General features: G+C 42.7%; 1 protein-coding gene and 2 long non-coding RNA genes across 4 annotated transcripts in view; 1 reads left to right on the top strand and 2 right to left on the bottom strand.

The window, feature by feature from the left end:
* Positions 1-17,750, bottom strand: part of LOC125720006 (uncharacterized) — a 36,476-nt gene extending 18,726 nt beyond the window's left edge. The window contains exon 1 of the long non-coding RNA XR_007385322.1: positions 17,195-17,750. This is a non-coding gene — a long non-coding RNA (uncharacterized LOC125720006). The remainder of the gene's footprint in view (positions 1-17,194) is intronic.
* Positions 1-27,327, top strand: part of LOC125719995 (NACHT, LRR and PYD domains-containing protein 12-like) — a 263,868-nt gene extending 236,541 nt beyond the window's left edge. The window contains exons 22-27 of the mRNA XM_048994927.1: positions 20,150-20,266; positions 20,414-20,587; positions 21,842-22,015; positions 22,359-22,532; positions 22,647-22,693; positions 26,567-27,327. Coding sequence (XP_048850884.1) covers positions 20,150-20,266; positions 20,414-20,587; positions 21,842-22,015; positions 22,359-22,532; positions 22,647-22,693; positions 26,567-27,084 — 1,204 coding nt within the window. The 3' untranslated portion in view covers positions 27,085-27,327. The remainder of the gene's footprint in view (positions 1-20,149; positions 20,267-20,413; positions 20,588-21,841; positions 22,016-22,358; positions 22,533-22,646; positions 22,694-26,566) is intronic.
* LOC125720005 (uncharacterized) overlaps positions 1-27,724 on the bottom strand; it is an 89,732-nt gene that overhangs the window by 29,120 nt on the left and 32,888 nt on the right. For both annotated transcript variants that reach the window (XR_007385320.1, XR_007385321.1), the window contains one exon: positions 20,166-20,931. This is a non-coding gene — a long non-coding RNA (uncharacterized LOC125720005). The remainder of the gene's footprint in view (positions 1-20,165; positions 20,932-27,724) is intronic.

The raw sequence follows: 27,724 nt of genomic DNA on the forward strand, positions 1-27,724 counted from the left end.
TTCCATATAAACTTCATCTCAGGTAAAAGGATGAGGATTACTGTTTAGACTGACTTCCTGTGAGCTGGAATTTTAAGCTAGTTAATTGAAAATTGCATTTAAAATTTTGATCTACAGCTGGAAAAGCAGGCTGACCTGTACACTGCTGATATCCATTAAGAAAGACGGAACAAATAACTATCTTCTTCTGGGACGGATGTTTCTGTTTCAGTAAAGAATAAATGCATCTTCATGGACTCATTACATCATGCTCAGGATCAGGCTTCAGTTTTAACATGATTAACAGGAAGGTGCCTTTTAATAACCAGCTGAGCCTCTTGTTATGTCATCAGGAAAAAATTGCTTTCTTTCATAAAGTTTGAGGACAATCCAAACAGTGTAAATTTAGTTATGCCCATGTTATTGTGCAACTCAGACTTTAGATCTATTGGACTCCTTGTGAGTCGGGACAGGTCGACAGCATATGTGCGAGAAAATGATTTCCTCTGTTCTGGTGGAATGTCATTGCTGTACTCATGCACTAACCACGACCGTCTGTGTCGGCTGACTTGTGCATTAAAGTATGTAGACCATACACTGACCATAATGACATGTGGCAAAGTGAAGTGTGAACTGGGATTAATGGTCCTAAGCAGAGAGGATCCTCAGTAGCACTTCTTAGCTCACCAACAACACATTATGCGGTATTTTGTGTAGAAAAGCACCGTAGCAACAAGTCTACAGATAGTGGTTTGACATTGCTGATAGTGTAACACTAGTGATATGCCAACAGTACGGTATTGCTGGGGTTTTTTCTCTGATGGCCTCGCTGCTCGTTACAGGGGGCAGGTTTGACATTGCTGATAGTGTAACACTAGTGATATGCCAACAGTACGGTATTGCTGGGGTTTTTTCTCTGATGGCCTCGCTGCTCGTTACAGGAGGCGGGTTTGACATTGATGATAGTGTAACACTAGTGATATGCTGACAGTACGGTATTGCTGGGGTTTTTTCTCTGACGGCCTCGCTGCTCGTTACAGGGGGCGGGTTTGACATTGCTGATAGTGTAACACTAGTGATATGCCGACAGTACGGTATTGCTGGGGTTTTTTCTCTGATGGCCTCAGTGCTAGTTTTCCACTCATTTTGCAGTTTTTTAGCCCCCCCCCAAATAAGCCAAATGCCCACCCACACATGACATTCTGGTCACACATCCATTATTATTGCTTTTATTATTTTTTTACGTCTGTGATGTAATAGGTCAACCGGGAAAAGCCCAATACTAACAAGCTGAAAGGAGCCATATCGCCGCCTATTGTATCGGAGTCAAACACACTTCGGTCAATAAATCGTTTCCCCTCCCATGTATGTATACTGGGACAAGGACAGCAGTCCGATTAAAGGGTGGAATTAGCTGTGCATGTAAACGTACCAAGTGATGCACAGCTTCTCTCTATCCTGAGAATTTCCACAGCTCAGACTGGCCCCAAACTGTGATGAAAAGATGCCAAGCATCCGGCTTGGGCTGATATGCATCAGAGCAGAGTGTGTTTAAATGCGCGTTTCCTTTTTGCATTATCTCCTGTAATTACCAGGTAGACTGTTAATAGCTGTATTCTTGAAATATTTGCACATTTTCAACAGATTGATTATCAAAAACATTTTTGTTTTGGGTGTTAATGAAAAATTATTTTAGATTTTGAGTGAAGAAATTATTCTTCTGACTTTTTTGATTGCCTGCGATAAAACATTTTCATTGGAAATGACTCAGCAAAGAAACTGCTTTAGAGAGGAGGACATAAATGAACGCCACTGTGTTTTGTTTTAGTGTGATATCGCATTTGTTTGTTTAATCTATAAGCTTGGTTTGCTCTGAATGTCTTGGGTGACGATTGTTATGATCGCTGAACGCGGGTAAGGCGCATGGACAGGCAGGCAGGCAAGGATCAGGCAGAATACGGGGCAAACGAGGGGTATATTCTCAGGACTTGGGGCAGGAAACATCAGACGACAACTAACATCAATGACAGACCAGGAACCAGGGCAAGACATGGACTCAAATAGACAGGACTGATTGAAAATAATCGGACACAGCTGGATACGATCAGGGAAGCACACGTGGTTAATCAGGGGGGCGTGGCACACACGATCGTACGAGCCGGGTATGACAACGATAAATTCATATTTCTGTATGAATAATTTATGGCTGCAACTAACGATTATTTTGATAAAATATTCGCCAGATTAATCAATTATTTCATTTCTTTTCAATTAATCGAGGGTCAGTCCGTGCCAAATCAACCAATGTCCAGAAAAGTTCCATGGGCATCATTCCTGATTTTGATGAAAACTTGGTATTTTGATCCTTATAGAGAACACTGAAAATTCCCCAAGTTTTATTGAAAAATTCTGATGCAGTCCAAAGTTATGGCCCTTTCAAATTTGGGTGCCACGCCCCTTTTTTGCATTCGCGAATCGCGCATGTCGTTTGTAAGGGTTTTCAGGAGACCATATCTTCGCTTCTAAGCAAGCTAGAGAGCTGAAAATTGCTCTGCTGGTTTACGTTTCTCTGCTCTTTCTGAATCTGCCATTAAAATTAAGCTCAGGGGTAGCACTTCAAAGTTATGGACCTGCAGAAATCAGTTTTTTGTTCACTTTTTTCGGATTTTGACCCCAAGTTGTGGGGTCACCACCACACCTACATCCAATGTTCTTCTATATTTCTGTTATTTGAGGAAGATACTGTAAGCACATGCAAATTCATTCTAAATAACCATTTATTCTTTTATATATTGCCATCTGAAAATGGTCACAGGTGAGAATTCCCCCACAGGACCCCCTACTTCGGGGGCGTGGTTGACTGTGTAGATAGTTAGTGATGGGCATGAAACTTATACAGTTGAAAGAAGCATAACTGAACTATAAATGCTGAAAATATAAGTATCTCAACTCAACTCCTTCAGCATATAGTATTCTAGTCAAAAAATGAGCATTTGGCATGCATCAGCCCCACCCCCTGTAAATTACTTCCAAGCAATATGGCCCTTTACATTCCATACATCTATGAACTAATGCTGGCTGATGCTGTCAAAATCATTTTTACACTAAATCAAGGTATTAGGTAGGCAACTACAACTGAGTTAGGTGCCAAACATGGGGCCTAGACATGGTTTTCGTTACGACTGCCTACCATGGTGTTGACAGATGTGGCTTGTTAGGGAGTCAATCCCAGAACAAACACTCTGTTAAGGTTTTCAAACTGCCAAACTTTCAAAATAGTTTAAAATATTGTTATCATAACATTGTCTATCATAGGGCGGCATGGTGGTGCAGTGGTTAGCACTGTTGCCTCACACCTCTGGGACCTGGGTTCGAGTCCAAGAAAAGGCCTAATTGCTGTACATTCAGTTTCTTTCCTAAGACACAAGGCAGTCATTTCATTAGTGAGTTGACTTCCCAATAACCAACATGGATTCAGTTGACATGGCTGGTAATTCCTCCCTGGATACCTGCTCCATTGGAAACTTCCTGATGCACTGACCTGTCACAGGAACTGTGTTAGTCCAGATGGATTGACCAAAGAGTATCTAAGAACTGTGAACATGGCTTCTCATTAATTCAGTGATGCTACTAGTAGGTTTTTCAAATTTAAGATCTGATTTAAGTATCTCTGTCTGACAGTGCTCCTTCTCATTAGATTCACATTTCAAGAGGGGTATTCTCAAAAATGACCTGGCAGCTGAACGGAAAGACTTGAAAATGTCATATTTGACATTTGATTATGGGAGTTTATATTGAAGGAGTTGAGTTGAGATACTTATATTTTCAGCATTTATAGTTCGTATATGCTTCTTTCAACTGTATAAGTTTCATGCCCATCACTAACTATCTACACAGTCAACCATGGCTCCGAAGTAGGGGGTCCTGTGGGGGATTTCTCACCTGTGACCATTTTCAGATGGCAATATATCAAAGAATAAATGGTTATTTAGAATGAATTTGCATCTGCTTACAGTATCTTCCTGGTGGTGACCCCACAGCTTGGGGTCAGAATCTGAAAAAAATGAACCAAAAACTGATATTTGCAGGTCCATAACTTTGAAGTGCTTCCCCTGAGCTTAATTTTAATGCCAGATTCAGAAAGAGCAGAGAAACGTAAACCAGCAGAGCAATTTTCAGCTCTCTAGCATGCTTAGAAATGAAGATATGGTCTCCTGAAAACCCTTACAAATGACATGCGCAATTCGCGAGTGCAAAAAAGGGGCGTGGCACCCAAATTTGAAAGGGCCATAACTTTGGACTGCATCAGAATTTTTCAATAAAACTTGGGGAATGTTCAGTGTTCTCTATAAGGATCAAAACACCAAGTTTTCATCAAAATCAGGAATGATGCCCATGGAGCCCCTGGTTCATTTGGCACGGACTGACCCTCGATTATTAATCGGCGGGAGGCAAAACCAATTCGATTTCCAGCATTTTTTTATAACCCAAACTGTCATTGTACAAAGGATGTTTCCAGCAACTCACATAAAAAATAAAATAATTACATTAAAAGTAAAAACATTATTGTAGCAGCTGAATCAATGTAATGAAAAACACAAAATCTTTTATAAAGCGCAACCAGCATTTTTTTTAATTGGTGATGGTGAAAAGTTTCAATTACTAATGAGATACAAAGACCATCTGTTTTTGTTCAGTGCAGAGAGCATTTCTTTGCATGTTCTGTTGAAGTCTCCACCTTGAAATGAGCTGAACAACAATTTAATAAAGAAAATACATAAAACAAACAGATTTTAACAGCCTTCTCCACTCTTCAGTAATAGGCCATGGAGGTAGAACTACGGAAACAGTAACCGCTGCTGCTATTAAGAATATTATTAAATAATTCTCAAATTACCAAATAATTATTTGACATTAAAGCTAAAAGTCTGTTTGCATGAAGAGCTTCACAGCAGGTTAAGCAGAAGATTGATCAACTGAAGATTTAATGTGATGCTGCTCACATTATATGATTTATATTTATATAACAAGGATTTGTTTCCAGGGGCGGCATGGTGGTGCAGTGGTTAGCACTGTTGCCTCAGTTCGAGTCTCCACCTGGGTCACATGTGTGCGGAGTTTGCATGTTCTCCCCATGTCATCGTGGGGTTTCCTCCGGGTACACCGGCTTCCCCTCACAGTCCCCCCATGCCCCCCATGCTGAGGCTAATTGGAGTTGCTAAATTGCCCATAGGAGTGCATGTGAGAGTGAATGGTGTGTGAGCTGACCCCCCATCCTGGGTTGTTCCCTGCCTCGTGCCCATTGCTTCCGGGATAGGCTCCGGACCCCCCGCGACCCAGTAGGATAAGCGGTTTGGAAAATGGATGGATGGAATAAATGAATCAGTGGTGTAGTAGTAACAAGAAATGTAAGATGGGTAAACTATATGCACAGCAGTAAAAACGGTGGGTAGTTATTCATATCCTTAACATTAGTGATCTCTGTTTTGTAAAATTAAAACCCGCGTAAACGGCGTTTATGTGCATTTACCACTTTACCACTGAATGAAGGATTTGCGTTAATTAATTAATCTGAATAATTGCAAAAGATTTCCTTCACCCATGGCTCTAACATGCTTCCTCCGCAGGTGCTCACGCAGTGACGATGTGCTCCCGTGCCATGCGAGATCAGCTGTGCACATTTTGCACCTAACGCTGTTCTTTGGAGGCATTAGTATAAAGTGCTCCCATACTTCTGACGACTTGGGTCGTGCATTTTTCTGTCTGCTAACATTAGCCTCCTCTGCTGTGTCCGCCTTCGCCATTTTTCGAACGTTTTTTTTTTCAATTCTTCCAGAATTCATCTCACAAGCTACTGAAGCCACGGCATTGGTTCTCGTCTCATCTCCCTTTTCTTTTATGGCGGTCGGCATCCAGTTTAATGGTGCTTTATTGCCACTGCGGCTTTATCTTACTGCTCCCAAATTAGGGGGTAGCCACTGTACTTATGTATTTAATAACGTAGACACAACTAATGGACTATTAAATTAGTTGGCAACTATTTTATTAGTCGATTTTAATCGATTTAATCAATTAGTTGTTGCAGCCCTAGAATAATTTATCATAATACATCTGTCACGGGAGATCGCGGGCAGAGCTGCCATCGTGCGGGCAGGCGGGTAGGAAGCAGGCAGACAGCCGAGGATCAGGGTAAACGAGGGGTTTAATCATAGGGACGAGGGCACGAACATCGACTGACATCAATGATGGACAAAGGACTCGGGTAAGACACGGACTGAAATACACAGGACTGATTGAAAATAAGCAGACACAGCTGGGTACAATCCGGGAAACACACGTGGGTAAGCAGGGGGCGTGGCACACAGGAGGAGCCGACGAGCAGGGCATGACAACATCTGACTAAACACGGTCAATTTAAGACTATTTCTCAATACATATTGATCTGGTTTGGCCGTCAAATCCAAACCAGTTTTAAATTTTGCCCCCCCCCCCCCGTGAGTGAGTTTGACACCCCTAGCGTACGCTCTGCCTAAGCTCGAATCACCAACGCACAAGTATAAGTGCTCACTACAGCGTAAGATCTGCATGTGCTCGACACACCAGCACAAAATTTAAGTAAAGTCGCTCTTAAAAGTCACATTTGTTAAGTTTGGTATGAATGTTGTAGGAATTAATAAGAATTTTTTAAAACCAAGTATTTGCAGGATGTAAGGCAAGGATATAATTGTTAATGCAAACACTTCCATAAACTGGAATAAAATAAGATACGAAAATAAAAACTACAATTAAACAAGAACTATAAATGTGAACTGATTCTGAAACACGCTGAAATTAAATAAAATCAAACATAAAATTCTTTGTTACCTTTTTAAATAGTACTAACCTAAAGTAATGATGTGATTATCTCTGGGGCTCTTGTGAAATGCACTCGAACTGAAATAGCCAAAAGCACTCAATCATGACGTTTTGTAGGAGCTAGAAAAGTCCATCTGTCCTTCCAACTATGGGCAGGTATTCAAAAGTGACTATTCAAAGTGACTTAAAGGTCACTTTGATTTAAATGATTCCTCACTTTGGTATCGTAAAAACTACCAATAAAATATGTTTGTACTGCGACACCATATACCTCTCTATGTCCTTACATCAGAATTATTATCAGCTTGATTTTTAATTTTGTTAATTAGACGTAAATCTACTTAGTTCATGTATTGTTTAAGCTTCAGTAATGATAGTTAGAATCATTTAAATCAAAGTGACCTTTACTGTCATCTCACCATATACCAGCATGCAGAGACGACAGGCCAGAGCTCAGGATCCACAGTGTACACACAGTGTGAATATAACAAGGACAGGGCAGTGTACGGGTAGGAGGAAAGGCCCTAGTACAGTTAACTACCGTAAAATACATAGACATGTTAAATGCAGTTTAACTGGTCTGACACTGAGCTTAAAGCTTAGATTGGCAGGGGAAGCTCTCTGTGCCTGACCAGGGTGTCCAAACCAACACGCTGAAGTACAACAGCAGACTGGATTTGTAGCTGATGAGAATATATATTCAGTGCTGAGGAGCTCAGTGATCCGAAGTGCAAGACACAGTGCACATAGGTACAGTGCACTAAGGCACAGTGCACATAGGCACAGTGCACAAAGGCACAGTGCAGTGTGCAAACAGAGAGTTCAGTGTGTGACCATCAGTTCACATACAAAATAGTGCTCTGGATAAAGTGTTTATGAGCACAGTTATGCTCACTACAGTGATGCAACTTGTCAGAACACTCTCGATGGTGCCTCTGTAGAACTTGATGAGCATGGCCAGGCTTGCTGCTTCATTCGGGAAGTGAACTCACTGCTGGGCTTTCTTTAGAGTGTAGGCAGTGTTGTTTTTAGAGTGTCACACTTTGCTGACTCTTATTGTGTTGATTTGACACCACAGAGTGTTAAGCCACTGTGACTCCACCCCTCCCCAGATTACAAGCCCATATGGACAGCACACGAGTACGAACTGGGTGGTCTGTATGTGCCCCATGTTAATGTTCACCCAAGAACTCATTGAGGACCATAGGAGCCGCCCCAGATCCACCAGCCGTCATGAGAGACTCTGACCAATATGGACCTTTCAGCCTTTTCTCTTTCCATATTAAAACTTTGTCAGCTTAGATTTGATTGTTCTTGAAGATTAGAAACTGGTGTTCCTGTGAGCTGAACAAAAACTTGTTCTTAGTTCTTGTGATTTTATGTTGGTTTTGAGCCAACAGAAAGACTTATGGAACCGGATTTCAGAGTGGTATAAGAGGTATTTTATTTCCAGGGGGTGGCTTTGTTCATGTACGGCCACTTTGATGACCAGTGTTGGCCTGGAATTATGGGTAATATATGCAGAAAGCTTTGCTGTGCAGCTCATAGAACTGCCAACTCCCCTGTAGGTGTTGGATGTATATTTGCATAGCATGACAGGCCTGCCTTTGATTTAAGACTTTTTTTTAACTAAATTCACCATAATGGTGTCGAATAGGATAAGTGTATAAACCCCACATATAGTTAAACATGTTAGTTGGAGCCACAATATTGGATCTTTGTCAGCCAATTAGCTCAGGCAATCAAAAAGAGTACTGCAGTACTGAAGGCGGGGAGCCAGTCGGCATGCACCAATTAGCTCAGACAACCAAAAAGAGTACTGAAGGCGGGGAGCCGGTCGGCACGCAGCAATTAGCTCAGGCAACCAAAAAGAGTACTGCAGTACTGAAGGCGGGGAGCCAGTCGGCATGCACCAATTAGCTCAGACAACCAAAAAGAGTACTGAAGGCGGGGAGCCGGTCGGCACGCACCAATTAGCTCAGGCAACCAAAAAGAGTACTGCAGTACTGAAGGGGGGGAGCCGGTCGGCACGCAGCAATTAGCTCAGGCAACCAAAAAGAGTACTGCAGTACTGAAGGCGGGGAGCCGGTCGGCACGCAGCAATTGGACTTCCTCTCCCTGACGGTGCATTTCCTGCGTGAACGGAACTGGTTGCTACCGCGCGAACTTTTAAACCATAGCTATTACCTAAATAATAATTAGAATTAAGCAATCAGAAAAATCTTGGCAAGCTTAGTAGTCTCCTGATAATCTTCCAAAGCACGACGGATTAATCGCCTCTGCCCCCGGAGTTTTTCCCCGCTAAACGTAAGTATAAGTATATCACTATGGCTCCTGTCGTTTGCTCCGAGTGCAGTATGTTTAGTTATTCTTCTCCCGTCATTAGTGGTACGTTTGTCTGCGATAAGTGTCAGCTAGTTGCCAGGCTGACGGAGAAGATCGCAGACTTAGAGGGACGTATCCGGACGTTACGGGAGATTCAGGAGAGTGAGAGTTTTATTGACGCAGTGTTAGCGGCTCCGGATATGTCCGCTATAGTGAGCCAGTCTCCCCCCGCTCCGGCAGCAGGGCCTTCGCAGCAAGGCGAGTGGGTGACGACCCGGCGGCATAGCCGTAAGTCCAAACAGGACTCACACCGGCACCATTCACCCATTTACGTTTCCAACAGGTTCTCCCCACTCAGTGAAACACCCACTGAGCCGCCTGTTGAAAGTGCTCTGGTAATCGGCGATTCTATGTTAAGAAACGTGAGAGTAGCGACTCCAGCAGCTGTAGTTAATTGTCTCCCTGGTGCCAGAGCGACCGACATCTTATCAAACTTAAAAGTGCTGGCTAAGAGTAAACGTAAGTATTCGCATATTGTTATCCACGTCGGCACTAATGATGTCCGATTGAGGCAATCGGAGATCACTAAAGCAAATTTCATAAAGGTGTGCAGCCTTGCGAAGAAGATGTCCGCGTCAGTAACATGCTCTGGCCCCATCCCTGCTAGACGTGGCGACGAAATGTACAGCAGATTATCGTCGCTGCATCGCTGGCTGTCGGAATGGTGCCCGATAAATGGTGTGGGTTATATAGACCATTGGCGGACGTTCTGGGGTAGGCCTTGGCTTTTGAAGAGGGACGGTATTCACCCCTCGTGGGCTGGCGCCGATCTCCTGTCAAAAAGCATAGCTCGTAGTCTTAAGGCAGATCGCTGACTAACCAGAGCCAAGCCAAGGCGGCAGGCAAACCGGCATAACTGACCGCCTGCTAGTCGCTTAAAGTCGTCACCCAAGGTTCATATTATTGAGACTGTGTCTGTTCCCCGCGGTTTTAATCGTGGGGGTTCATTCCACCGTAGTACATGTCTTAAAAACATTAGAGAAATTAGACCTAATTCACTTCTGGATAGTAGGTGTAATGTAAACCTAAAACTTGGACTCCTGAACATCAGATCGCTGGCACCTAAGACATTGCTCGTAAATGAAATCATTACTGATTTTAATCTTGGTGCCCTATGTCTTACTGAGACTTGGCTTAAACCAAACGAGTTCTTGGCACTAAATGAATCCACTCCAGCTGAATATAGCTATAAGCATAATCCTCGACCCAATCGCAAAGGTGGCGGGGTTGCTGCAATATTTAAGACCGACCTAGGAGTGCATGAAAATAGTGGTTATAGCTTTAGCACATTTGAAATTATTATTCTTAGTCTTGCTAGCATATCTAAGTGTAGTTCTACACCTCCAATCATCATTGCTATTGTGTATAGACCGCCTGGCCCCTATAGCAATTTTCTTAAGGAATTTGCAGATTTCCTAACAAACTTGGTGGTTACTACCGACAAGGCCGTGATTGTTGGTGATTTTAATATTCATATGGAAAACGATAGTGATCCATTAACAAAAGCATTTACTACCATTCTTGACTCTGCCGGTGTACATCAGAATGTAACTGGGCCGACTCATGCCTGTAACCACACCCTGGACTTGATCCTTAGTCATGGTGTCATGGTAGAACACATATCAATTATCCCTCAGAATCCTCTACTTTCAGATCATTACCTTTTAACATTTCAAATACAACATAACCCCCCTAAGGCCCCAGGTCAGAGGTACAATACTAGACGTTCTATAGCCTCATTATCCGCCGCAACTTTTCTCGATCAGCTCCCACAGTCCTTCAACCTTACCTCTGAAGCGTCAAGTGTAAATGAACTTGAACAGGTAACCGTGAACATGGTGGAATCATTTCATACCACTCTTGATCATGTAGCGCCACTCAAGAAAATAAAACATAGAGATAAGAAACCTGCCCCCTGGTACTCTGACCGTACACGGGAACTTAAACAAGCTTCACGCAAGCTAGAACGCAAATGGCGGTCAACAAAACTAGAAGTTTTTAGATCTGCCTGGAAAGAGAGCCTGTCTAAGTATAGACAAGCACTAGTGACTGCTAGGTCTGTGTATCTCTCTAAACTAATAGAAGAGAACAAAATCAATCCTAAATTTCTGTTTGAATCTGTATCTAGGTTAACAAAGAATCCTTCAATGTTAAACTCACAAGTCCCCGAGGCTCTTAGGAGTGATGACTTTATTGCGTTTTTTAATAATAAAATAACTACTATTAGACATACCATCACTAGCACGCCCACAGCTGCACACAATCACCAATCTTCTGTTAGTGCTAGTGCTATTAGTACTAATGGTAACACCTTTGAATGTTTCTCTCCTGTAGTACGGACAGAACTCCTTAAGTTAATTTCCTCTGGCAAACCCACTACTAGCCTTGTTGACCCAATACCCACCAGTCTACTTAAGGAAATCACACCACTGATTAGCACCACATTGTTAAACTTGTTAAACTCATCTCTTAGGCTTGGATATGTTCCTATATCTTTTAAAATGGCTGTTATTAGACCTATCCTAAAGAAGCCAAATCTTGAACCTAGTGACTTAGGACACTATAGACCCATCTCAAATCTTCCCTTCATTTCTAAAATTCTGGAGAAAGTTGTTGCTCACCAGCTGTCTTCCTTTCTTCAGAAAAATAATGCTAACGAACTATATCAGTCTGGTTTCAGACCCAATCATAGCACAGAAACGGCCTTAGTCAAAGTCATGAACGACTTGCTTATGGCTTCCGACCGTGGCTGTATATCGCTATTATTCTTACTGGATCTAACTGCAGCATTCGATACTGTAGACCATAATATTCTTCTGGACCGGCTGGAAACATTGATTGGCATTAAAGGGACAGCACTCCTGTGGTTTCGTTCCTATTTAACTGATCGTTACCAGTTTGTCCATGTAAACAATGAGTCATCCAAAGCCACTAAAGTAAGATATGGTGTCCCACAGGGATCAGTGTTGGGCCCACTACTGTTCAATCTATATATGCTACCACTTGGTAACATTATTAGAAACTACGGCATTAATTTTCATTGTTATGCTGATGATACGCAACTGTATCTATCTGTCAAACCTAGCGACGCATCCCAGCTCTCTTCTTTAGCCGACTGTCTGCTAGACATTCGTTGTTGGATGGCAAGGAATTTCCTCATGTTAAATACAGAAAAAACTGAGGTTCTTTTACTCGGTCCTAAGGATGCTCGTAATAAGTTTGTAAACCCCAACCCTAGCGGCCTCCCTACTCAGTTTAAAACAGTGGTCAGAGATCTTGGTGTCCTGGTAGACTCCGACCTCTGCTTCAGTGCTCACATAAATAGCATTACCAGTACAGCATTTTACCATCTACGGAACATAGCCAAGCTTCGGAAGATGCTTTCCTTTCAAGATGCAGAGAAACTAATACATGCCTTTATAACTTCCAGGTTGGACTACTGTAATGCCCTCCTTTCGGGTTGTCCATCTGGATCCTTACATAAACTTCAGTTAGTACAAAATGCAGCAGCCAGAGTTCTCACAAAAACTAAAAAATTTGATCACATTAGCCCTATACTGTCCTCCCTGCACTGGCTACCAGTGAAATCTAGGATTGACTACAAAATACTGCTATTAACCTACAAAGCTCTGAATGGCCTTGCACCACAATATCTTAATGATCTTCTGGTCCCTTACAACCCTTCTCGCCTGCTTCGATCACAAGGAGCAGGATATCTGTTAGTTCCTAGAGTAGACAGGACTACGGCAGGCTGCAGAGCATTCTCTTACAGAGCTCCGCAGCTGTGGAATGGTCTCCCGGGGGATGTGCGGGATTCAGGCACACTCTCGCTATTCAAGTCTAGATTAAAAACGCACTTGTATAGTTTAGCGTATAGGAAACCTAGTTCTAGTTCCAGCTGGTTGCTCACTCCCAGTTAGACTAACAGTATGAGGTGAAGAGCTGGGTGGGGATCGGTGCCCTTGGCTTTGGATAAACTGATGCGTCAGTGCTGTCGCTCTAGCCTTTCACTAGAGTGTTGATGTTCAGGGAGTCCCCATGCCTGTGTTCCCGCCTGTCTCTCCCTCTTTCTCATGCTGCTATAGCCAGATCTGCCGGAGCCTAGATGAATATTGCACTCAATCACTTTGCTTGCACCGCCTCTAGTTTCCTCAACTCTGGCTAACACACTATTTTCTTACTTCCTCCCCCACCCCTTCTGGGGTGTGCTGCCCGGAGAACCATAACATCGAGGAATTTATGCTTCTGCTGCCTGCAAGACCACTACCTCCACTTCCAGCAACTACCCTCCAGCCTGCCTGCCCTTGGCTCACGGATGCCTCTCCTTCCTCCCCTGCATATTAGCTTAAACTATATAATTCTTGTTTTGTTTGATTTTTCTGCTGGCCCCTGGAGGATGGGCCCCCCCTTTGGGTCTGGTTCCTCCCAAGGTTTCTTCCTCTTAGGGAGTTTTTCCTTGCCACCGTTGCCTTTGGCTTACTCACTGGGGGGTCTTTATGTGGCAGAAATGTAAAGCGCATTGAGACAATGTAATGTTGTGATAATGCGCTATATAAATAAAATTGCATTGCAATTAGCTCAGGCAACCAAAAAGAGTACTGCAGTACTGAAGGCGGGGAGCCGGTCGGCACGCAGCAATTAGCTCAGGCAACCAAAAAGAGTACTGAAGGCGGGGAGCCGGTCGGCATGCACCAATTAGCTCAGGCAACCAAAAAGAGTACTGCAGTACTGAAGGCGGGGAGCCAGACGGCATGCACCAATTAGCTCAGACAACCAAATAGAGCACTGTGATTATATTATACCCAATTTACATAAATTTGCTAATTGGCTGAATAAGATGATAAACTGAATACTACTGCAGTGGTATCGGTTTATCATTTTCTCAGTTTAGTTCTCTGTATTCAGTTTAGTTTATGTATGACAGTTACACCTGGTGTTGGCATAACTGTATAATTTTATATCCATAAAATATATCCGTCGTTGACTGTATTAACTAATTTTAGTTGTGCCAATTTGATTTTATTTGTCGATCCAAATGTACAGCATTTCTTTCTAATTTAGATGTAATTACTGCAATTAGTCATTAAAATCCTGGGCAAACCCAAAAATGGTACTGTAATCACTTACTTGAGAGTTTTTAATTCAATGGAGGAGATAATACTTTATCCTGCATCGACAATTTAAGCATGAACAGAAAATAAAGGATGTTGTTGACAGGCTCACTGTCAAAATGTGTTTGTGAAAATGCCGATATTGAGCTTCCTGTCAAAGACCATCATAAATTCTCAGGCTATTTACTCAGTTTGCTGACTGAGGATGGTGAATGAAATGCTGTTAGTTAGTTCTGCTAATCAAGCCGAAATCTGTTTGAAATCAAGTTAATCTCCCTAAAACCCACTGAGTACAAAGGGCAGCATATCAGACTGTCTGTCCTGCCTGCTGTGTCTCTGTGGTGGAGCAGGATGTCACTGGTTCTCTTCTGCTGTTATGAGAAGATTGATGTTCTGAAGCCGCCCTAATGAATAAAGCTTAAAAAGGTGTCTTACACCTTTACACATTAAAATCCACCACTAGGTTATTCTGTCAGCAGCAAGAGCACTTTTAATGGGGACCGTTACAGACCTTCTGTTACATTTTTGTAGATGATTTGAGGTCTTTATATTTCTGCCTTTTTGACAGAGACCAAATGGAAGAATGCAGATCAGATCTACAGGAGAAACCGGGTTTCTCTTCCATATTGAAGGTTTGCATTTATGGCTGATATATATTTTCTGAAGTGTTGTGTCAATTGGTTTATATTTTATACAGCTGTACAGTAAGAAACTAATAATGTTAATGAAAAGATATTCAACCCTATGAGTCACTAAATAAAACTATGAAATGGTTTAGTTCAAGTAGCAATAATTAACTGTGACTGTGCATTTAGTCACTAGAGGAAAATGCTGTTAAGTTCCTGAAGGACGAGCTGAAGAAGATCACGAGGTACCTAGATCAGAATTACCCAGAGTGCTCTGAGCCTCAACTGGAGGAGGACAATGGCCTGGACAATGATGGTCAGATGCAGAAGACCTGTGGTAGAGATGGAGCTCTGAATATCACACTGTACATCCTGAGGACCATGGAGCAAAATGATCTCGCTGACAGACTGGAGAAGAGTAAGAGCTGAATCTCATTCTGTGTGTGTTTGTTTGGTCTCAGAAAAATGGTATTTTAAAAAACATGCATTACATTTCAGTTTATCATTTAATTTAATATGATTCAGTTTGGGGCGGCATGGTGGTGCAGTGGTTAGCACTGTCGCCTCACACCTCTGGGACCCGGGTTCGAGTCTCCGCCTGGGTCACATGTGTGCGGAGTTTGCATGTTCTCCCCGTGTCGTCGTGGGGTTTCCTCCGGGTACTCCGGTTTCCCCCCACAGTGCAAAAACATGCTGAGGCTAATTGGAGTTGCTGAATTGCCCGTAGGTGTGCATGTGTGAGTGAATGGTGTGTGAGTGTGCCCTGCGATGGGCTGGCCCCCCATCCTGGGTTGTTTCCTGCCTCGTGCCCATTGATTCCGGGATAGGCTCCGGACCCCCCGCGACCCAATAGGATAAGCGGTTTGGAAAATGGATGGGATGGATGATTCAGTTTTGCTTGTATGAGTAAAAAAAATTGTTTTTTGAAAAGTCTGTTTATTTCCCTCTCATTTCATTTCAGGGCGTCTTCTGTCACAATGTCAGCGCGGAATCAAAGGGAGCCTGAAGCAGAAATTTGAGCGTTTGTTTGAAGGGAAAGCTAAAGAAGGACAGCCAACACTCCTCAGTGAGATTTACACAGAACTCTACATAACTGAAGGTGGGACTGGAGGAGTCAATGATGAACATGAAGTGAGACAGATTGAAACAGCATCCAAGAAAAGGCGAGCAGAAGATTCTACAGTCAAGTGCAATGATATATTTGAACCCTTATGGGGGCGTGAGACACCTATCAGAACTGTACTCAGTAAAGGGGTGGCAGGTATCGGGAAAACAGTCTCTGTGCAGAAATTTATTCTTGACTGGGCAGAAGGAAAAGCAAACCAGGATGTTCACTTCATATTTGCTCTTCCTTTCCGGGACCTGAATTTGATTAAGAAGGAATACAGTCTGATTGAACTGCTTCAACACTTTGTCCCTGATCTCAAATCAGTTGAATCTTCTGAGCTTTTTAGGTACAAAGTCTTATTCATCTTTGATGGTCTGGATGAGTGTCGCCTGTCTCTAGATTTTCAGAACAATGAGAGCTGTTTTGATGCAAGAAAGAAAACGTCACTGGATGTGCTGTTGAATAACCTCATTAAGGGGAATCTGCTCCCATCCGCTCTCCTCTGGATAACCTCCCGGCCAGCAGCAGCCAATCAGATACCTCCTGAGTGTGTCCACCGGGTGACAGAGATACGAGGGTTCAGTGATGCCCAGAAGGAGGAATATTTCAGGAGGAGATTCAGTGATCAGAGCCTGTCCAGCAGGATTATCACACATGTGAAATCATCAAGGAGCCTCTTCATCATGTGCCACATACCTGTGTTCTGCTGGATTTCAGCCACTGTACTTGAGAAGCTTTTTACTGAAACTGACAGGGGAGAAATTCCAAGCACTCTGACTGAAATGTACACACACTTCCTGATCTTTCAGACAAGTTTAAAAAATGACAAGTACATGAAAAAAAGTGAAACCAAGCTTAATAACTGCTTTGAATCTAGTAAGAAATCCCTGTTAAAACTTGGTAAGCTGGCTTTTGACAACCTTGAGAAAGGCAATCTCATATTTTATGAGCAAAATCTGATAGAGAATGACCTTGATGTCACTGAAGCTTCAGTTTACTCTGGATTGTGTACAGACATCTTTAAAGAGGAATATGGGCTGTACCAGGAGAAGGTGTACTGCTTTGTGCATCTGAGCGTCCAGGAGTATCTCGCTGCTTTTTATGCGTTTCTGTCAAACTCATCAGCTGACCTGCTGAAGACTGCAGTGGATCAGGCATTAAAGAGCAAGAATGGACACTTGGACCTCTACCTCCGCTTCCTCCTGGGCCTCTCAACAGACTCCAGTAAGACTCTGTTACAAAGACTACTGGGACAGACAGAAACCAGCTCACATAAGACTTTAATAACATCCTTAAAATGCCTACTGGGACAGACAAGAACCAGCTCACATAACATTACAGAAACAGCTCAATACATCAAGGAGAAAATACAGGAGAATTTATCTCCAGAAAGGACCATCAACCTCTTCCACTGTCTTAATGAGCTGGGTGACAACTCTCTAGTAGAGGAAGTACAAAGATACCTGAATTCAGGACGTCTTTCAGCAGAAGACCTCTCACCTGCACAGTACTCGGCTCTGGCCTTTGTGATGCTGATGTCAGATAAGGAGCTGGATGTGTTTGATCTGAAGAAATTCATCAGATCAGATAAGGAGCATTGGAGGCTGCTGCCTGTGGTCAAGACATCTAGGAGAGCTCTGTAAGTCAGGATGTGAAACAGTATCTTGTCTGGCAGGAACAGATTAACTTTGTTAAAATATTTAAAATATTCAATTTATTCCTTCTTATGGATTAATTCCTGGGCTGGATTGTTTTTTGATAATCTGGAACCCAGATTTTATAATGACTGAGGGTAGTGATGTAGTAAAAACACAAAAGTGTCATTTCCATGACAACCCTGTGTGCATCCTAACCTGCTATAGAAACAAAGGGGGTCCTTGTCTGAGGGGGTTATGAGTGAAATGATCCTTTATTTGCACAAGTAGAGGTACATTGGAATGCATCTCTTCTCACTCTCCATGAGAGACACAGACACATTTACAGGTGAGACCAAGCTTAGGGGTCACAGCACAGGGTCAGCTGACATCCAGGCCCACAGACATGTGACTGTTCTGCTGAGTGTCTAACCAGTGATCCTCCAATCGCAGGCACAGAGGCTTAGCCTGCTGAGTCACACACCAGCCCCACAGGAATGGTATGTGAGTGTTACTGTCAGCAGGTGTGTCCATGTGATGGAGCCCAGAGCTGGGAGCTTCCAGAAGACTGCTGTCTCTGACTGCTCACTGGCGCCCTCTGCTGGCCTCAGCTGCTCCTAGCTGAGGATGCGACGACAGCTAGTCAGGCAGTAATAGACTAACATCGTTTTAAATATACAATGAATCTGTATAAATATGTCACTTATTTCCCCTCTTGGATTAATAACCAGGCTGGATTTTTTGGAACCCAGATTTTATATTGACTGAAGGTAGTGATGTCATTAAAATACAGGTTTTCCGTGACCATCCTTTGTGTGACAAACAACCACGAGGCAGAATTTTACAGAAAGTTCCAGTTTGCCTTAATACTGGGAAAAACACTCAGAAATTATTTTCAGTGTTGGATACTGGAGGAAGTATTTCTGTAAATACTGGGTGTGGTACGTGACTCTGCGGGTTCGGACTCTGTGCCCTTGAGTGGAGGTCACTGGTTCAGATCTCCTGGCCGGGCAGTGATGTCATTACAGGGCCCTTGGCTAAGACCCTTAATACCAATGGCTGTAGGGGCGCTGGATTACAAAAATACATTAAACATTATAGGACAAATCTTTCATTTGAACAAGTCGTTTTGTTAGTTATTGTTTAGTTATTGGGGGATCGATTGCGATCATATTGGGGCATTTATTTATATTTTACTTATATTGCCCGGGACGTGTTTATAATTCACAAATATATCTGGCCAGCTGTCTTAGATCGAAGGCACAGAGCAGGGAAAGAGAAGCAGGAGTGAGAGAAACGAGGGTTTTATTCGGGGAGAACACATGCAGGATCATGGAGCAACACATCGAACTAACGTCAATAACCGAACTCGGGAGACACTCACAGAAACTCACTTAAATATATTGAACTAATTACACACCTAGTAACACAGGGATTCCACACGCGGTACATGCAGCAATATATGGAGATGCAGCGAAAACGTATTCAGTCTTGTTGCGGTTCAAAAATACTTCCATGCGCTCTGTCTCTCTGCATTTCCGCGTAACTTCCATGTTAGTGCCGGTGCTTGTGGTCAGACAATAATCAAATCATCCATGTAAGCGCCTCCTCAGTAGTGCCTCCGGGGACCGGCAGCTGGACCGAGTTCCGATGATCTCGATATCACACACACACACATGCATACACACACGTGCATACAGACACATGCATACACACACACACCCCAATTTTCGCTCTCCCCGGGTGTTTCACATGATATACCACGGCATGGCCAGCCGCTATATGGTGGCATATTCGGACATGAATGAGGACACAGGTGCAGGGGCGACTAAAATAAAATGTCAGGTACAGGGGCTCATAAAATGTCTCCAATAATGGTCACAAATGCGACTAAATGGTAACAGTTTGGAAACATGTGAAGCCACACTTTTGATTCTTAGGCATTATTTACATTATGTGACAAACAAAAACAACATACATGCGAACCGCTTCCCAGGTTTGTCTCTGGATGTACATTACTGCTCTATAACGTGTTTGTGTGACTTTACATTAGACAGCCAATCAGCAGCGACTTTAGATCTTCACACAAGTATGCTGCATGCTTATTGGCTCACAGACGCTGAGATAAGTGTTTGGCTATTCGGAATTTGGTACCGAAAGAGAATTTTCGATCCTTGATAGGATCAGAGCATTTTGGTCGGTACCCAGCCCTACTTTGGGGACACCTGGCAGAAAGATGGCTAATGACTGCAGTGGAAGCTGTTTCATTGGTCTGAATATGTTACGGAAAATGTCATATATAATTTTCACATGCATCGTTAATAATAATAATAATAATAATAATAATACCATTAACTATGTGTAAATTGTGTCTTAAAATGGTTTATTTTCCAGGTTGGACAACTGTAATCTCACAGAGAAATGCTGTGAGGTGCTGGCTGCAGCTCTGAGGTCAAACTCCTCACACCTGAGAGAGCTGGACCTGAGTGACAATGACCTGCAGGATTCAGGAGTGAAGCTGCTCTCTGCTGGACTGGAGGATCCCAGCTGTAAACTGGAGATACTGAGGTCAGTATTACTGGGTATTCCACACTTTTAACTGTAAATGTTGAAATGACTCACATTGCATGAAAATACTCACATTTACTTGAAAGTAATACTTGTAATCATGAGGTAATCTTATTTATCTGAGAGTTTTTGTCTGTCTCTCTGCAGGCTGTCATTCTGTAGAGTCACAGAAGAAGGCTGTTCTTCCCTGGCTTCAGCTCTGAGGTCAAACCCCTCACACCTGAGAGAGCTGGACCTGAGCTACAATCACCCAGGAGACTCAGGAGTGAAGCTGCTCTCTGCTGTACTGGAGGATCCCAGCTGTAAACTGGAGAAACTGAAGTGAGTAGAGAGTGAACATTTAATTTCAGTTCAAGTCAAGTTTCTTTGTCTAGCACATGTTCATACATCAAGGTCATTCAAAGTGCTTTACAGAAAATATAAGAAACAAAGTGCAAAATGTAAAAATAGACAAAGTAAAAGTGTAGGAATACATGTGAAAATGAACATAATAAAAAGAACATGAAACATTTAAGAACGGATATTAAAAGTGACCAAGTGCCAGTCCCATCAGTTACCATGACGTAGTCGACCACGGAGCCGCGGCCTGGGTGCTCTGGTGCCCTTATAAACACCATCAGTTACCATGACGTTGTCAACCAACTTACCATACTGTCATGGATAACCTCCCCCAAACGTTACCCACTGATCTAACACCATACTGTCATGGATAACCTCCCTCAAGCGTTACCCCCTGATCTAATACCATACTGTCATGGATAACCTCCCTCAAGCGTTACCCACTTATCTAACACCATACTGTCATGGATAACCTCCCTCAAGCGTTACCCACTGATCTAACACCATACTGTCATGGATAACCTCCCTCAAGCATTACCCCCTGATCTAATACCATACTGTCATGGATAACCTCCCTCAAACGTTACCCACTGATCTAACACCATACTGTCATGGAAAACCTCCCTCAAGTGTTACCCCCTGATCTAACACCATATTGTCATGGATAACCTCTCTCAAGCGTTACCCACTGATCTTACGCTATACTTTTAAGGCTGAGAGCTGACCATTGCTGTTCCAGGGATTGATGGTAATTAAAGACAAACATACCAGTACTTTAGCTAAATAGTATTTTTTATGAAAATGTTTTCTAATTTTTCAATTGTATTTTAGTTAACAATAATTACCCTGTTACAGAAAATGTGTTTCCCAAAAAGACGTTTGGCAGGATGACCCATAATGCACTTAAACTGCAACATAATAATCAAACACAAACAGATTCTTTGTTCTTCTCCTGCCTCCTTAAATCCCGCAAACTAATCAGCTGTAAACCACCTTAGAAATAATTAAGCAGTAAAGCAGGAAGCCAGTCGTTCTTAGCACATGGTTTGTGTTGGTCAGCTGAATTAATAGACAAAGGAAAGTGACAGTTATGTTGCAGCTTAGAACTTAAATATGATTTTTATATACTGTATAATAAATTCATTGTTTTACAAAAACTCTTCTGTGATGGCAGTGATGGCTCACGTACAGAGCACCAATACAAAAGGTGGTTTTATAAGTGTTTTTTTTCCTAAGGGTGGACCGGTGTGAACTCACAGAGAAATGCTGTGAGGTTCTGGCTTCAGCTCTCAGATCAAACTCCTCAACCCTGAGAGAGCTGGACCTGAGTGACAATGATCTGCAGGATTCAGGAGTGAAGCTGCTCTCTGCTGGACTGGGGGATTCACACTGTACAATGGAGATACTGAGGTCAGTATTACTGGGTATTACACACTGTAAACTAGAGATACTGACGTCTGTATTACTGGGTATTCCACACTGTAAACTGGAGATACTGAGGTCAGTATTACTGTGGACAACCACACTGTAAACTGGACATACTGAGGTCTGTATTACTGGATATTCCACACTGTAAACTGGAGATCAGTTTTACTGGGTATTCCATCCTAAACTGGGGTCACTGACGTCACTTTTAACTGTAAATGTTGAAATGACTCACATTGTATGAAAATACTCACATTTACTTGAAAGTAATACTTGTATTGGTGAGGTGATCTTATTTATCTAAGAGTTTTTGTCTGTCTCTCTGCAGGCTATCAGGCTGTAGAGTCACAGAAGAAGGCTGTTCTTCCCTGGCTTCAGCTCTGAGGTCAAATCCCTCACACCTGAGAGAGCTGGACCTGAGCTACAACCACCCAGGAGACTCAGGAGTGAAGCTGCTCTCTGCTGTACTGGAGGATCCCAGCTGCAAACTGGAGAAGCTGAAGTGAGTACAGAGTGTGTGTCTGACACGCTACAGATACTTATGCATGTATGTGAAGAAGAGGCACCAATAAATAAATGGATACAGCAGTACTATGTCATTCTGCTTCTCCTGTAGTGTGGATCACGGTGGAGAGTGCAGGACCAGACCAGGCTTTCAGAAATGTAAGTGTGTTTGCAGGTTTTTATTAATCATACCATTAATACTATGTTATGGTTGTATTCACACAGTTGTTGTGATGAGTGTTATGGTTGTATTCACACAGTTGTTGTGATGAGTGTTATGGTTGTAGTCACACAGTTGTTGTGATGAGTGTGTTTTCTGCACTGTGTAGATGGATGTTTGAGTTTCTGTGTCATTTTAGACAAACATCCAAATGAGAAATAAAACATCAAAATCATCACCAAAAACACTATTAATTCATTTTTACGTAAAAAAAATGTTTTTTACAAGTACTTTATAACTGCTCCTTTCATATTTGTGCTTGTGTGGGAGCGTAATATTGTTCAAATATATTCTGATGTTGTTGTACATCTTTAATTTCACAAAAATGAATCCTTTGCATTTGTTCTTCTTGCACATGCTGTGAGTGTGTGTGTTTGCTGTGTGAGATTCGTTAGTATTGTCCTAAGACAGCACCCATAGGCAATGACTCTCTCCTCCAGTGTGAGATGCGAATTTACATTTTTAGAGGGTGGAACACTCCTTAATATTCATGAGAGAGTATTGCTGATTAGCCAGTGAATGCCTTAGACCAGAGGTGCCCAACTCCAGTCCTGGGGGGCCAGAGCCCTGCCCATTTTTGGGTTTCCCATCATTTAACACACCTGATTCAACTCCTTGTGCTAATTACCACACAGCTCTTGAGCTGCATCCTTTATGGTGGAACAGGGAAATAACTAAGCTACATTGGGCTCCGGCCCCCCAGGACTGGATTTGGGCAGCCCTGCCTTAGGAAAAAACAGGCAGCGCATTGTCGCTGTTAACTGACCAATCAGGTAGTGCTCCTCTCATAAATATTAATGAACCAGTCGGTCATGTAGGGCTTCACTTATGAATATTAATAAGGTTTCCTGAACCACAGTGCTAAAAGAAATTTGCGCCCGGGACACACTGGATGTGCTGCAGAAAATATAATTTCTTTTCGACACCCATGTTAACGGATGAGAGCGGCCACGTGCCTGCGCAAGATGCGGGGCTCACTCCTCGCGGCAGCTGCACCACACTGCGCAGTACGCGGTTCTCTACGGGAGCGTATTGCATTCATCTGAAAAACAATCAATTCTGTTTTTCCCAATTAGTGAGATATCTTTTCTGTTGTTCATGATGTACGATCTGTGTAGTTTAATCCGCTTTTGTTGATGGTTTGTAGATGGTATTATCATTAGTTTTCCGACTTTGCGCGGCACCTCTATTCCGCCCCACTTGACATTGCAGTGTTTCTCCAGGATCAGTGTATACTGTATGGAATGTATGGCGTTTAATTAGTGCCAAAACTCACGCGCATAAAAACCACGCACGCGTGTGCGCTCGCGAGCTGAAACCCCATTCTCTCTACGCGCTCACGTTTGCACAGCACTCGCTCGCTCCACAGGATGAATTTTGACACTTTGGAGGCGGGAACAGTGGCTAATGTCTCTGTTCCTTTTTTTATAATATTGACTACGATTGGCTATTTGCTTTGGTAGAAGATGAAGGTCAGTGACCGCGGTCCTCATATTCGATTTTATGGCTTTAATAACTTTTAACGGAAGTAAGGTGTGGGGCGTTTTAATGACAGAATCGTGATGTCTAGTACACAGACATCGATTCACAACGAATATTTTTGCGCTCCAAACCATTTCGTGATTTATAACGTGATTAACAAAATCGTGTTAATAGCTAATATTATATGTTCATTCAACTGTAATGATACGGTGGTTTAGCGTTTTGGGCTCATGGCGACTGTTGCACACCCCTTTGTTTCCCATACTGCTTTACGTACGATTTCTAATTAATTTTTGAATATCCGAATGTATCCATATGTTACGAATCCCAGGCTAGGGTTGAGGACCGATGGAAAGGTAAGGGAAAACGAGAGGGGAAGACGAGATAACCAAGGGATGGGAAAAGGAAACATCTTTTTTGTATTTTCTTAATTTATTCATACACGTTTACAAACACGAGATGCAACAAACTCCGGGAGTGACCCAACCTAAAACAACAACCAAAACAGCTAACAGACACGTCCCAAACTAAGCTAACTCTAACGGTAATGAAAACAAGAGAAAACGAAATGACAAAGACTGTATCTTAGTCCCTAACCAAAACCACAGTAAACACCACGTACGCATAAACAAAAAGGCAGTCACTCTTTACGCACCTAACAGACATGTACAGAAAACACGCAGGCCGAAACACGGTAACCGAAGGGGCGAGGTAACGAGAGTAGTCAGGAGCCAAGAAAGAATTTAAAACTAGAAGACAAACAACAGGGAAAGGTACAAAAAGGGGCGAAGCAGAAAACCAAATAGTCATACAGAAAAGTCAATCATAATAAAAGCAAACCAACACAGCAAGAGCTCGAGAGTGGAGCATGGGGCAGAAGACTGAAGTGTCCTGTACACCTTCCCAAAGTACTTACGGCACGTAACACGTATAATGTGCAATGGGATAGTACATGAATGGGTTAATAACTTTAAAACTAGACAAGACGGGCACATCTAGCGAAGTGTGCTTTGATAAGGGGAACCCAGGGGACAATGCACATCCCTTACATTTTCAGATTATTTTTGTCTGTAATAGTTATTAATTATTATATTGCATCCACTTAAAGTGCAATGGGGCAACACACTAAGGGGTTAATAGCTCTAAAACCAAATGAGACAGACATGTCCTATATAAAGTGTGCATTGATCAGGAACCTGGGGGACAATGCACCCCCCTTACATTTTCAGAATAACTTTCTCTGTAACAGTTATTAATTAATACATTGTATCCATATCACATGCCACTGGGGCAATAGCTCAAACAAAATGGGACAGCCTATGGAGTGTGCTTTCATCAGTGGACTCTGGGGGATAATGTACACCCCTTGGATTTTCATGATCACTTTCTGTCTAACAGTTATTAATTACTGTTATTAATTACAAATGTACCGTAGCAGAATTGCTTGATTATGTGTCACTGACCGGATACCTTCATCTTCTACCAAAGCAAATAGCCAATCGTAGTCAATATTCAAAAAACCAATCAAAGGAACGGAGACATTAGCCACTGTTCCCGTCTCCAAAGTGTCAACATTCATCCTGTGGAGCGAGCGAGTGCTGTGCAGACGCGAGTGCGTAGATAGGGTCCAACGAGCGCGAGCGCGTGGAGAGGATGGGTTTTCAGCTCGCGAGCACATACGCGCGCGAGTTTTGGCACTAATTAAACGCCATACGCATGATTCCCGGAAATAAGCCGACGCGTGTGAAATGCATTCAGACCGGCTTCGCTGTGACTAAAGACCATGTCAGACAATCGCTGCAAATACTGGATCCTCATGCAGCGCAACCGTCCCCGGAATCGTCTTCGGAGGCGTTTGTATCAGAATCCAGGTCCAAACTTTTATTAAATATCACTTTAAATATATAATAATATTGCTGATATTTGATGTCCATTTTCAAAGGTAAACTCACTGTAGAAAGACAGAGCAGCAATGCGGCCGCTGTGTCCCGGCTTTAGCGGTTAGAAGGAAGATCGTCTTTAAAGTAAATACACTGACTTTTAGTATTAATATCTGGTGCCGTTTTGTGGTAAATATACTTGTGCCGAATATGTCTGATGAATCTCGCCGCTTTGTTATTTTATTCGCCCGTAATTACGCTGTTAGTTTAGCTCGCGCCGCATTTTGGCGGCTCTTCCCGCCGGCGTCGCGCGCCGTCCCACATTTCCTGAGCTGTTTCATAAACTTCAGTTCCCGCTTCGTTCGGGGAAGCTGCGCTGTTTTTATATTGTACAGAAACATAAAGTACAGGCGGCCTGACGGTATTAATAATTCTTCCTGCTGCCTACAGACTCCTGCCAGCTGACGCTGGACCCCAACACAGCAAACAGACGCCTGTCTCTGTCAGGGGGGAACAAGAAGGTGACATGGGGGGGAGAGCAGCCATATCCTGATCATCCAGAGAGATTTGATCGCTGGCCCCAAGTTCTGTGCAGAGAGAGTCTGACTGGCCGCAGTTACTGGGAGGCTGAGTGGGGTGGAGCTGGAGCCTGGATAGGAGTCACTTATAAAGGGATCGGGAGGAAAGGAGGGAGGGACTGTGTGCTTGGATTCAATGACAAGTCATGGAGTCTGAGCTGTGATCCTGACAGATACTCTGTCTGGCACAATAATAAACAGACTCACATACCCATACAGCCCTCAGGCTCCTGCAGAGTAGGAGTGTATCTGGACTGGGGGGCTGGTGCTCTGTCCTTCTACAGAGTCTCCTCTGATGGACTGACCCCCCTGTACAGATTCACCTCCTCATTCACTGAGTCCCTCTATCCAGGATTTTGGGTTAATATAAACTCCTCAGTGTTACTGTGACCTGTTGCTGGTTCTCCTGGCAAAAAGGTCAAATCTCTGCTTTTTAACCTTTATAATCCTTTTTACTCTGAAATGTATGTTTGACAAAAATAAGTTTTTCTCTCTGACTAAAATGTAACTAAATGTAATCCTGATTGGGGGGGGCTTTCCCCCTCCCCTGTATATGTACATTTTATATATTTATACCTGTTTACTGTATCTCCTCCCTTTACAATGACAATAAAGTCTTTCTGTTCTGTCCTATTAATGTCCTGCTTCAGCGTCACCCAAAGTATGACTGAGTAACATAATGAAACCACAGTCTGGGGGATTAAGTTAAATAAATTCACTTTATTACTAATACAATGAGAGTAAATCAGTGTAAATAATAACCATTTAACCGGAGACATAACAGAATATAAAAACATTGGAAAATATAATATCCTGTTACTGCTCTGGTTCAGTGGATTAAAATTCTATTTAAAAATTCTATTTAATTCTATTCTAAAATTAAAAAAACATATTATTAATTTATGTGATTACTAAAGATTAATTTATTAGATAATTATGCCCCCCTATTGTAAAAAGTCTGATGTCTGATTACACCCCGGTTGGACATAGGGGGCAAGTGCCCAGGCACCTTTACCGCCCCCCCCACCAC

The sequence above is a fragment of the Brienomyrus brachyistius genome, chromosome 24, assembly GCF_023856365.1.
Source record: "Brienomyrus brachyistius isolate T26 chromosome 24, BBRACH_0.4, whole genome shotgun sequence".
Classification (NCBI taxonomy): Eukaryota; Metazoa; Chordata; class Actinopteri; order Osteoglossiformes; family Mormyridae; genus Brienomyrus; species Brienomyrus brachyistius.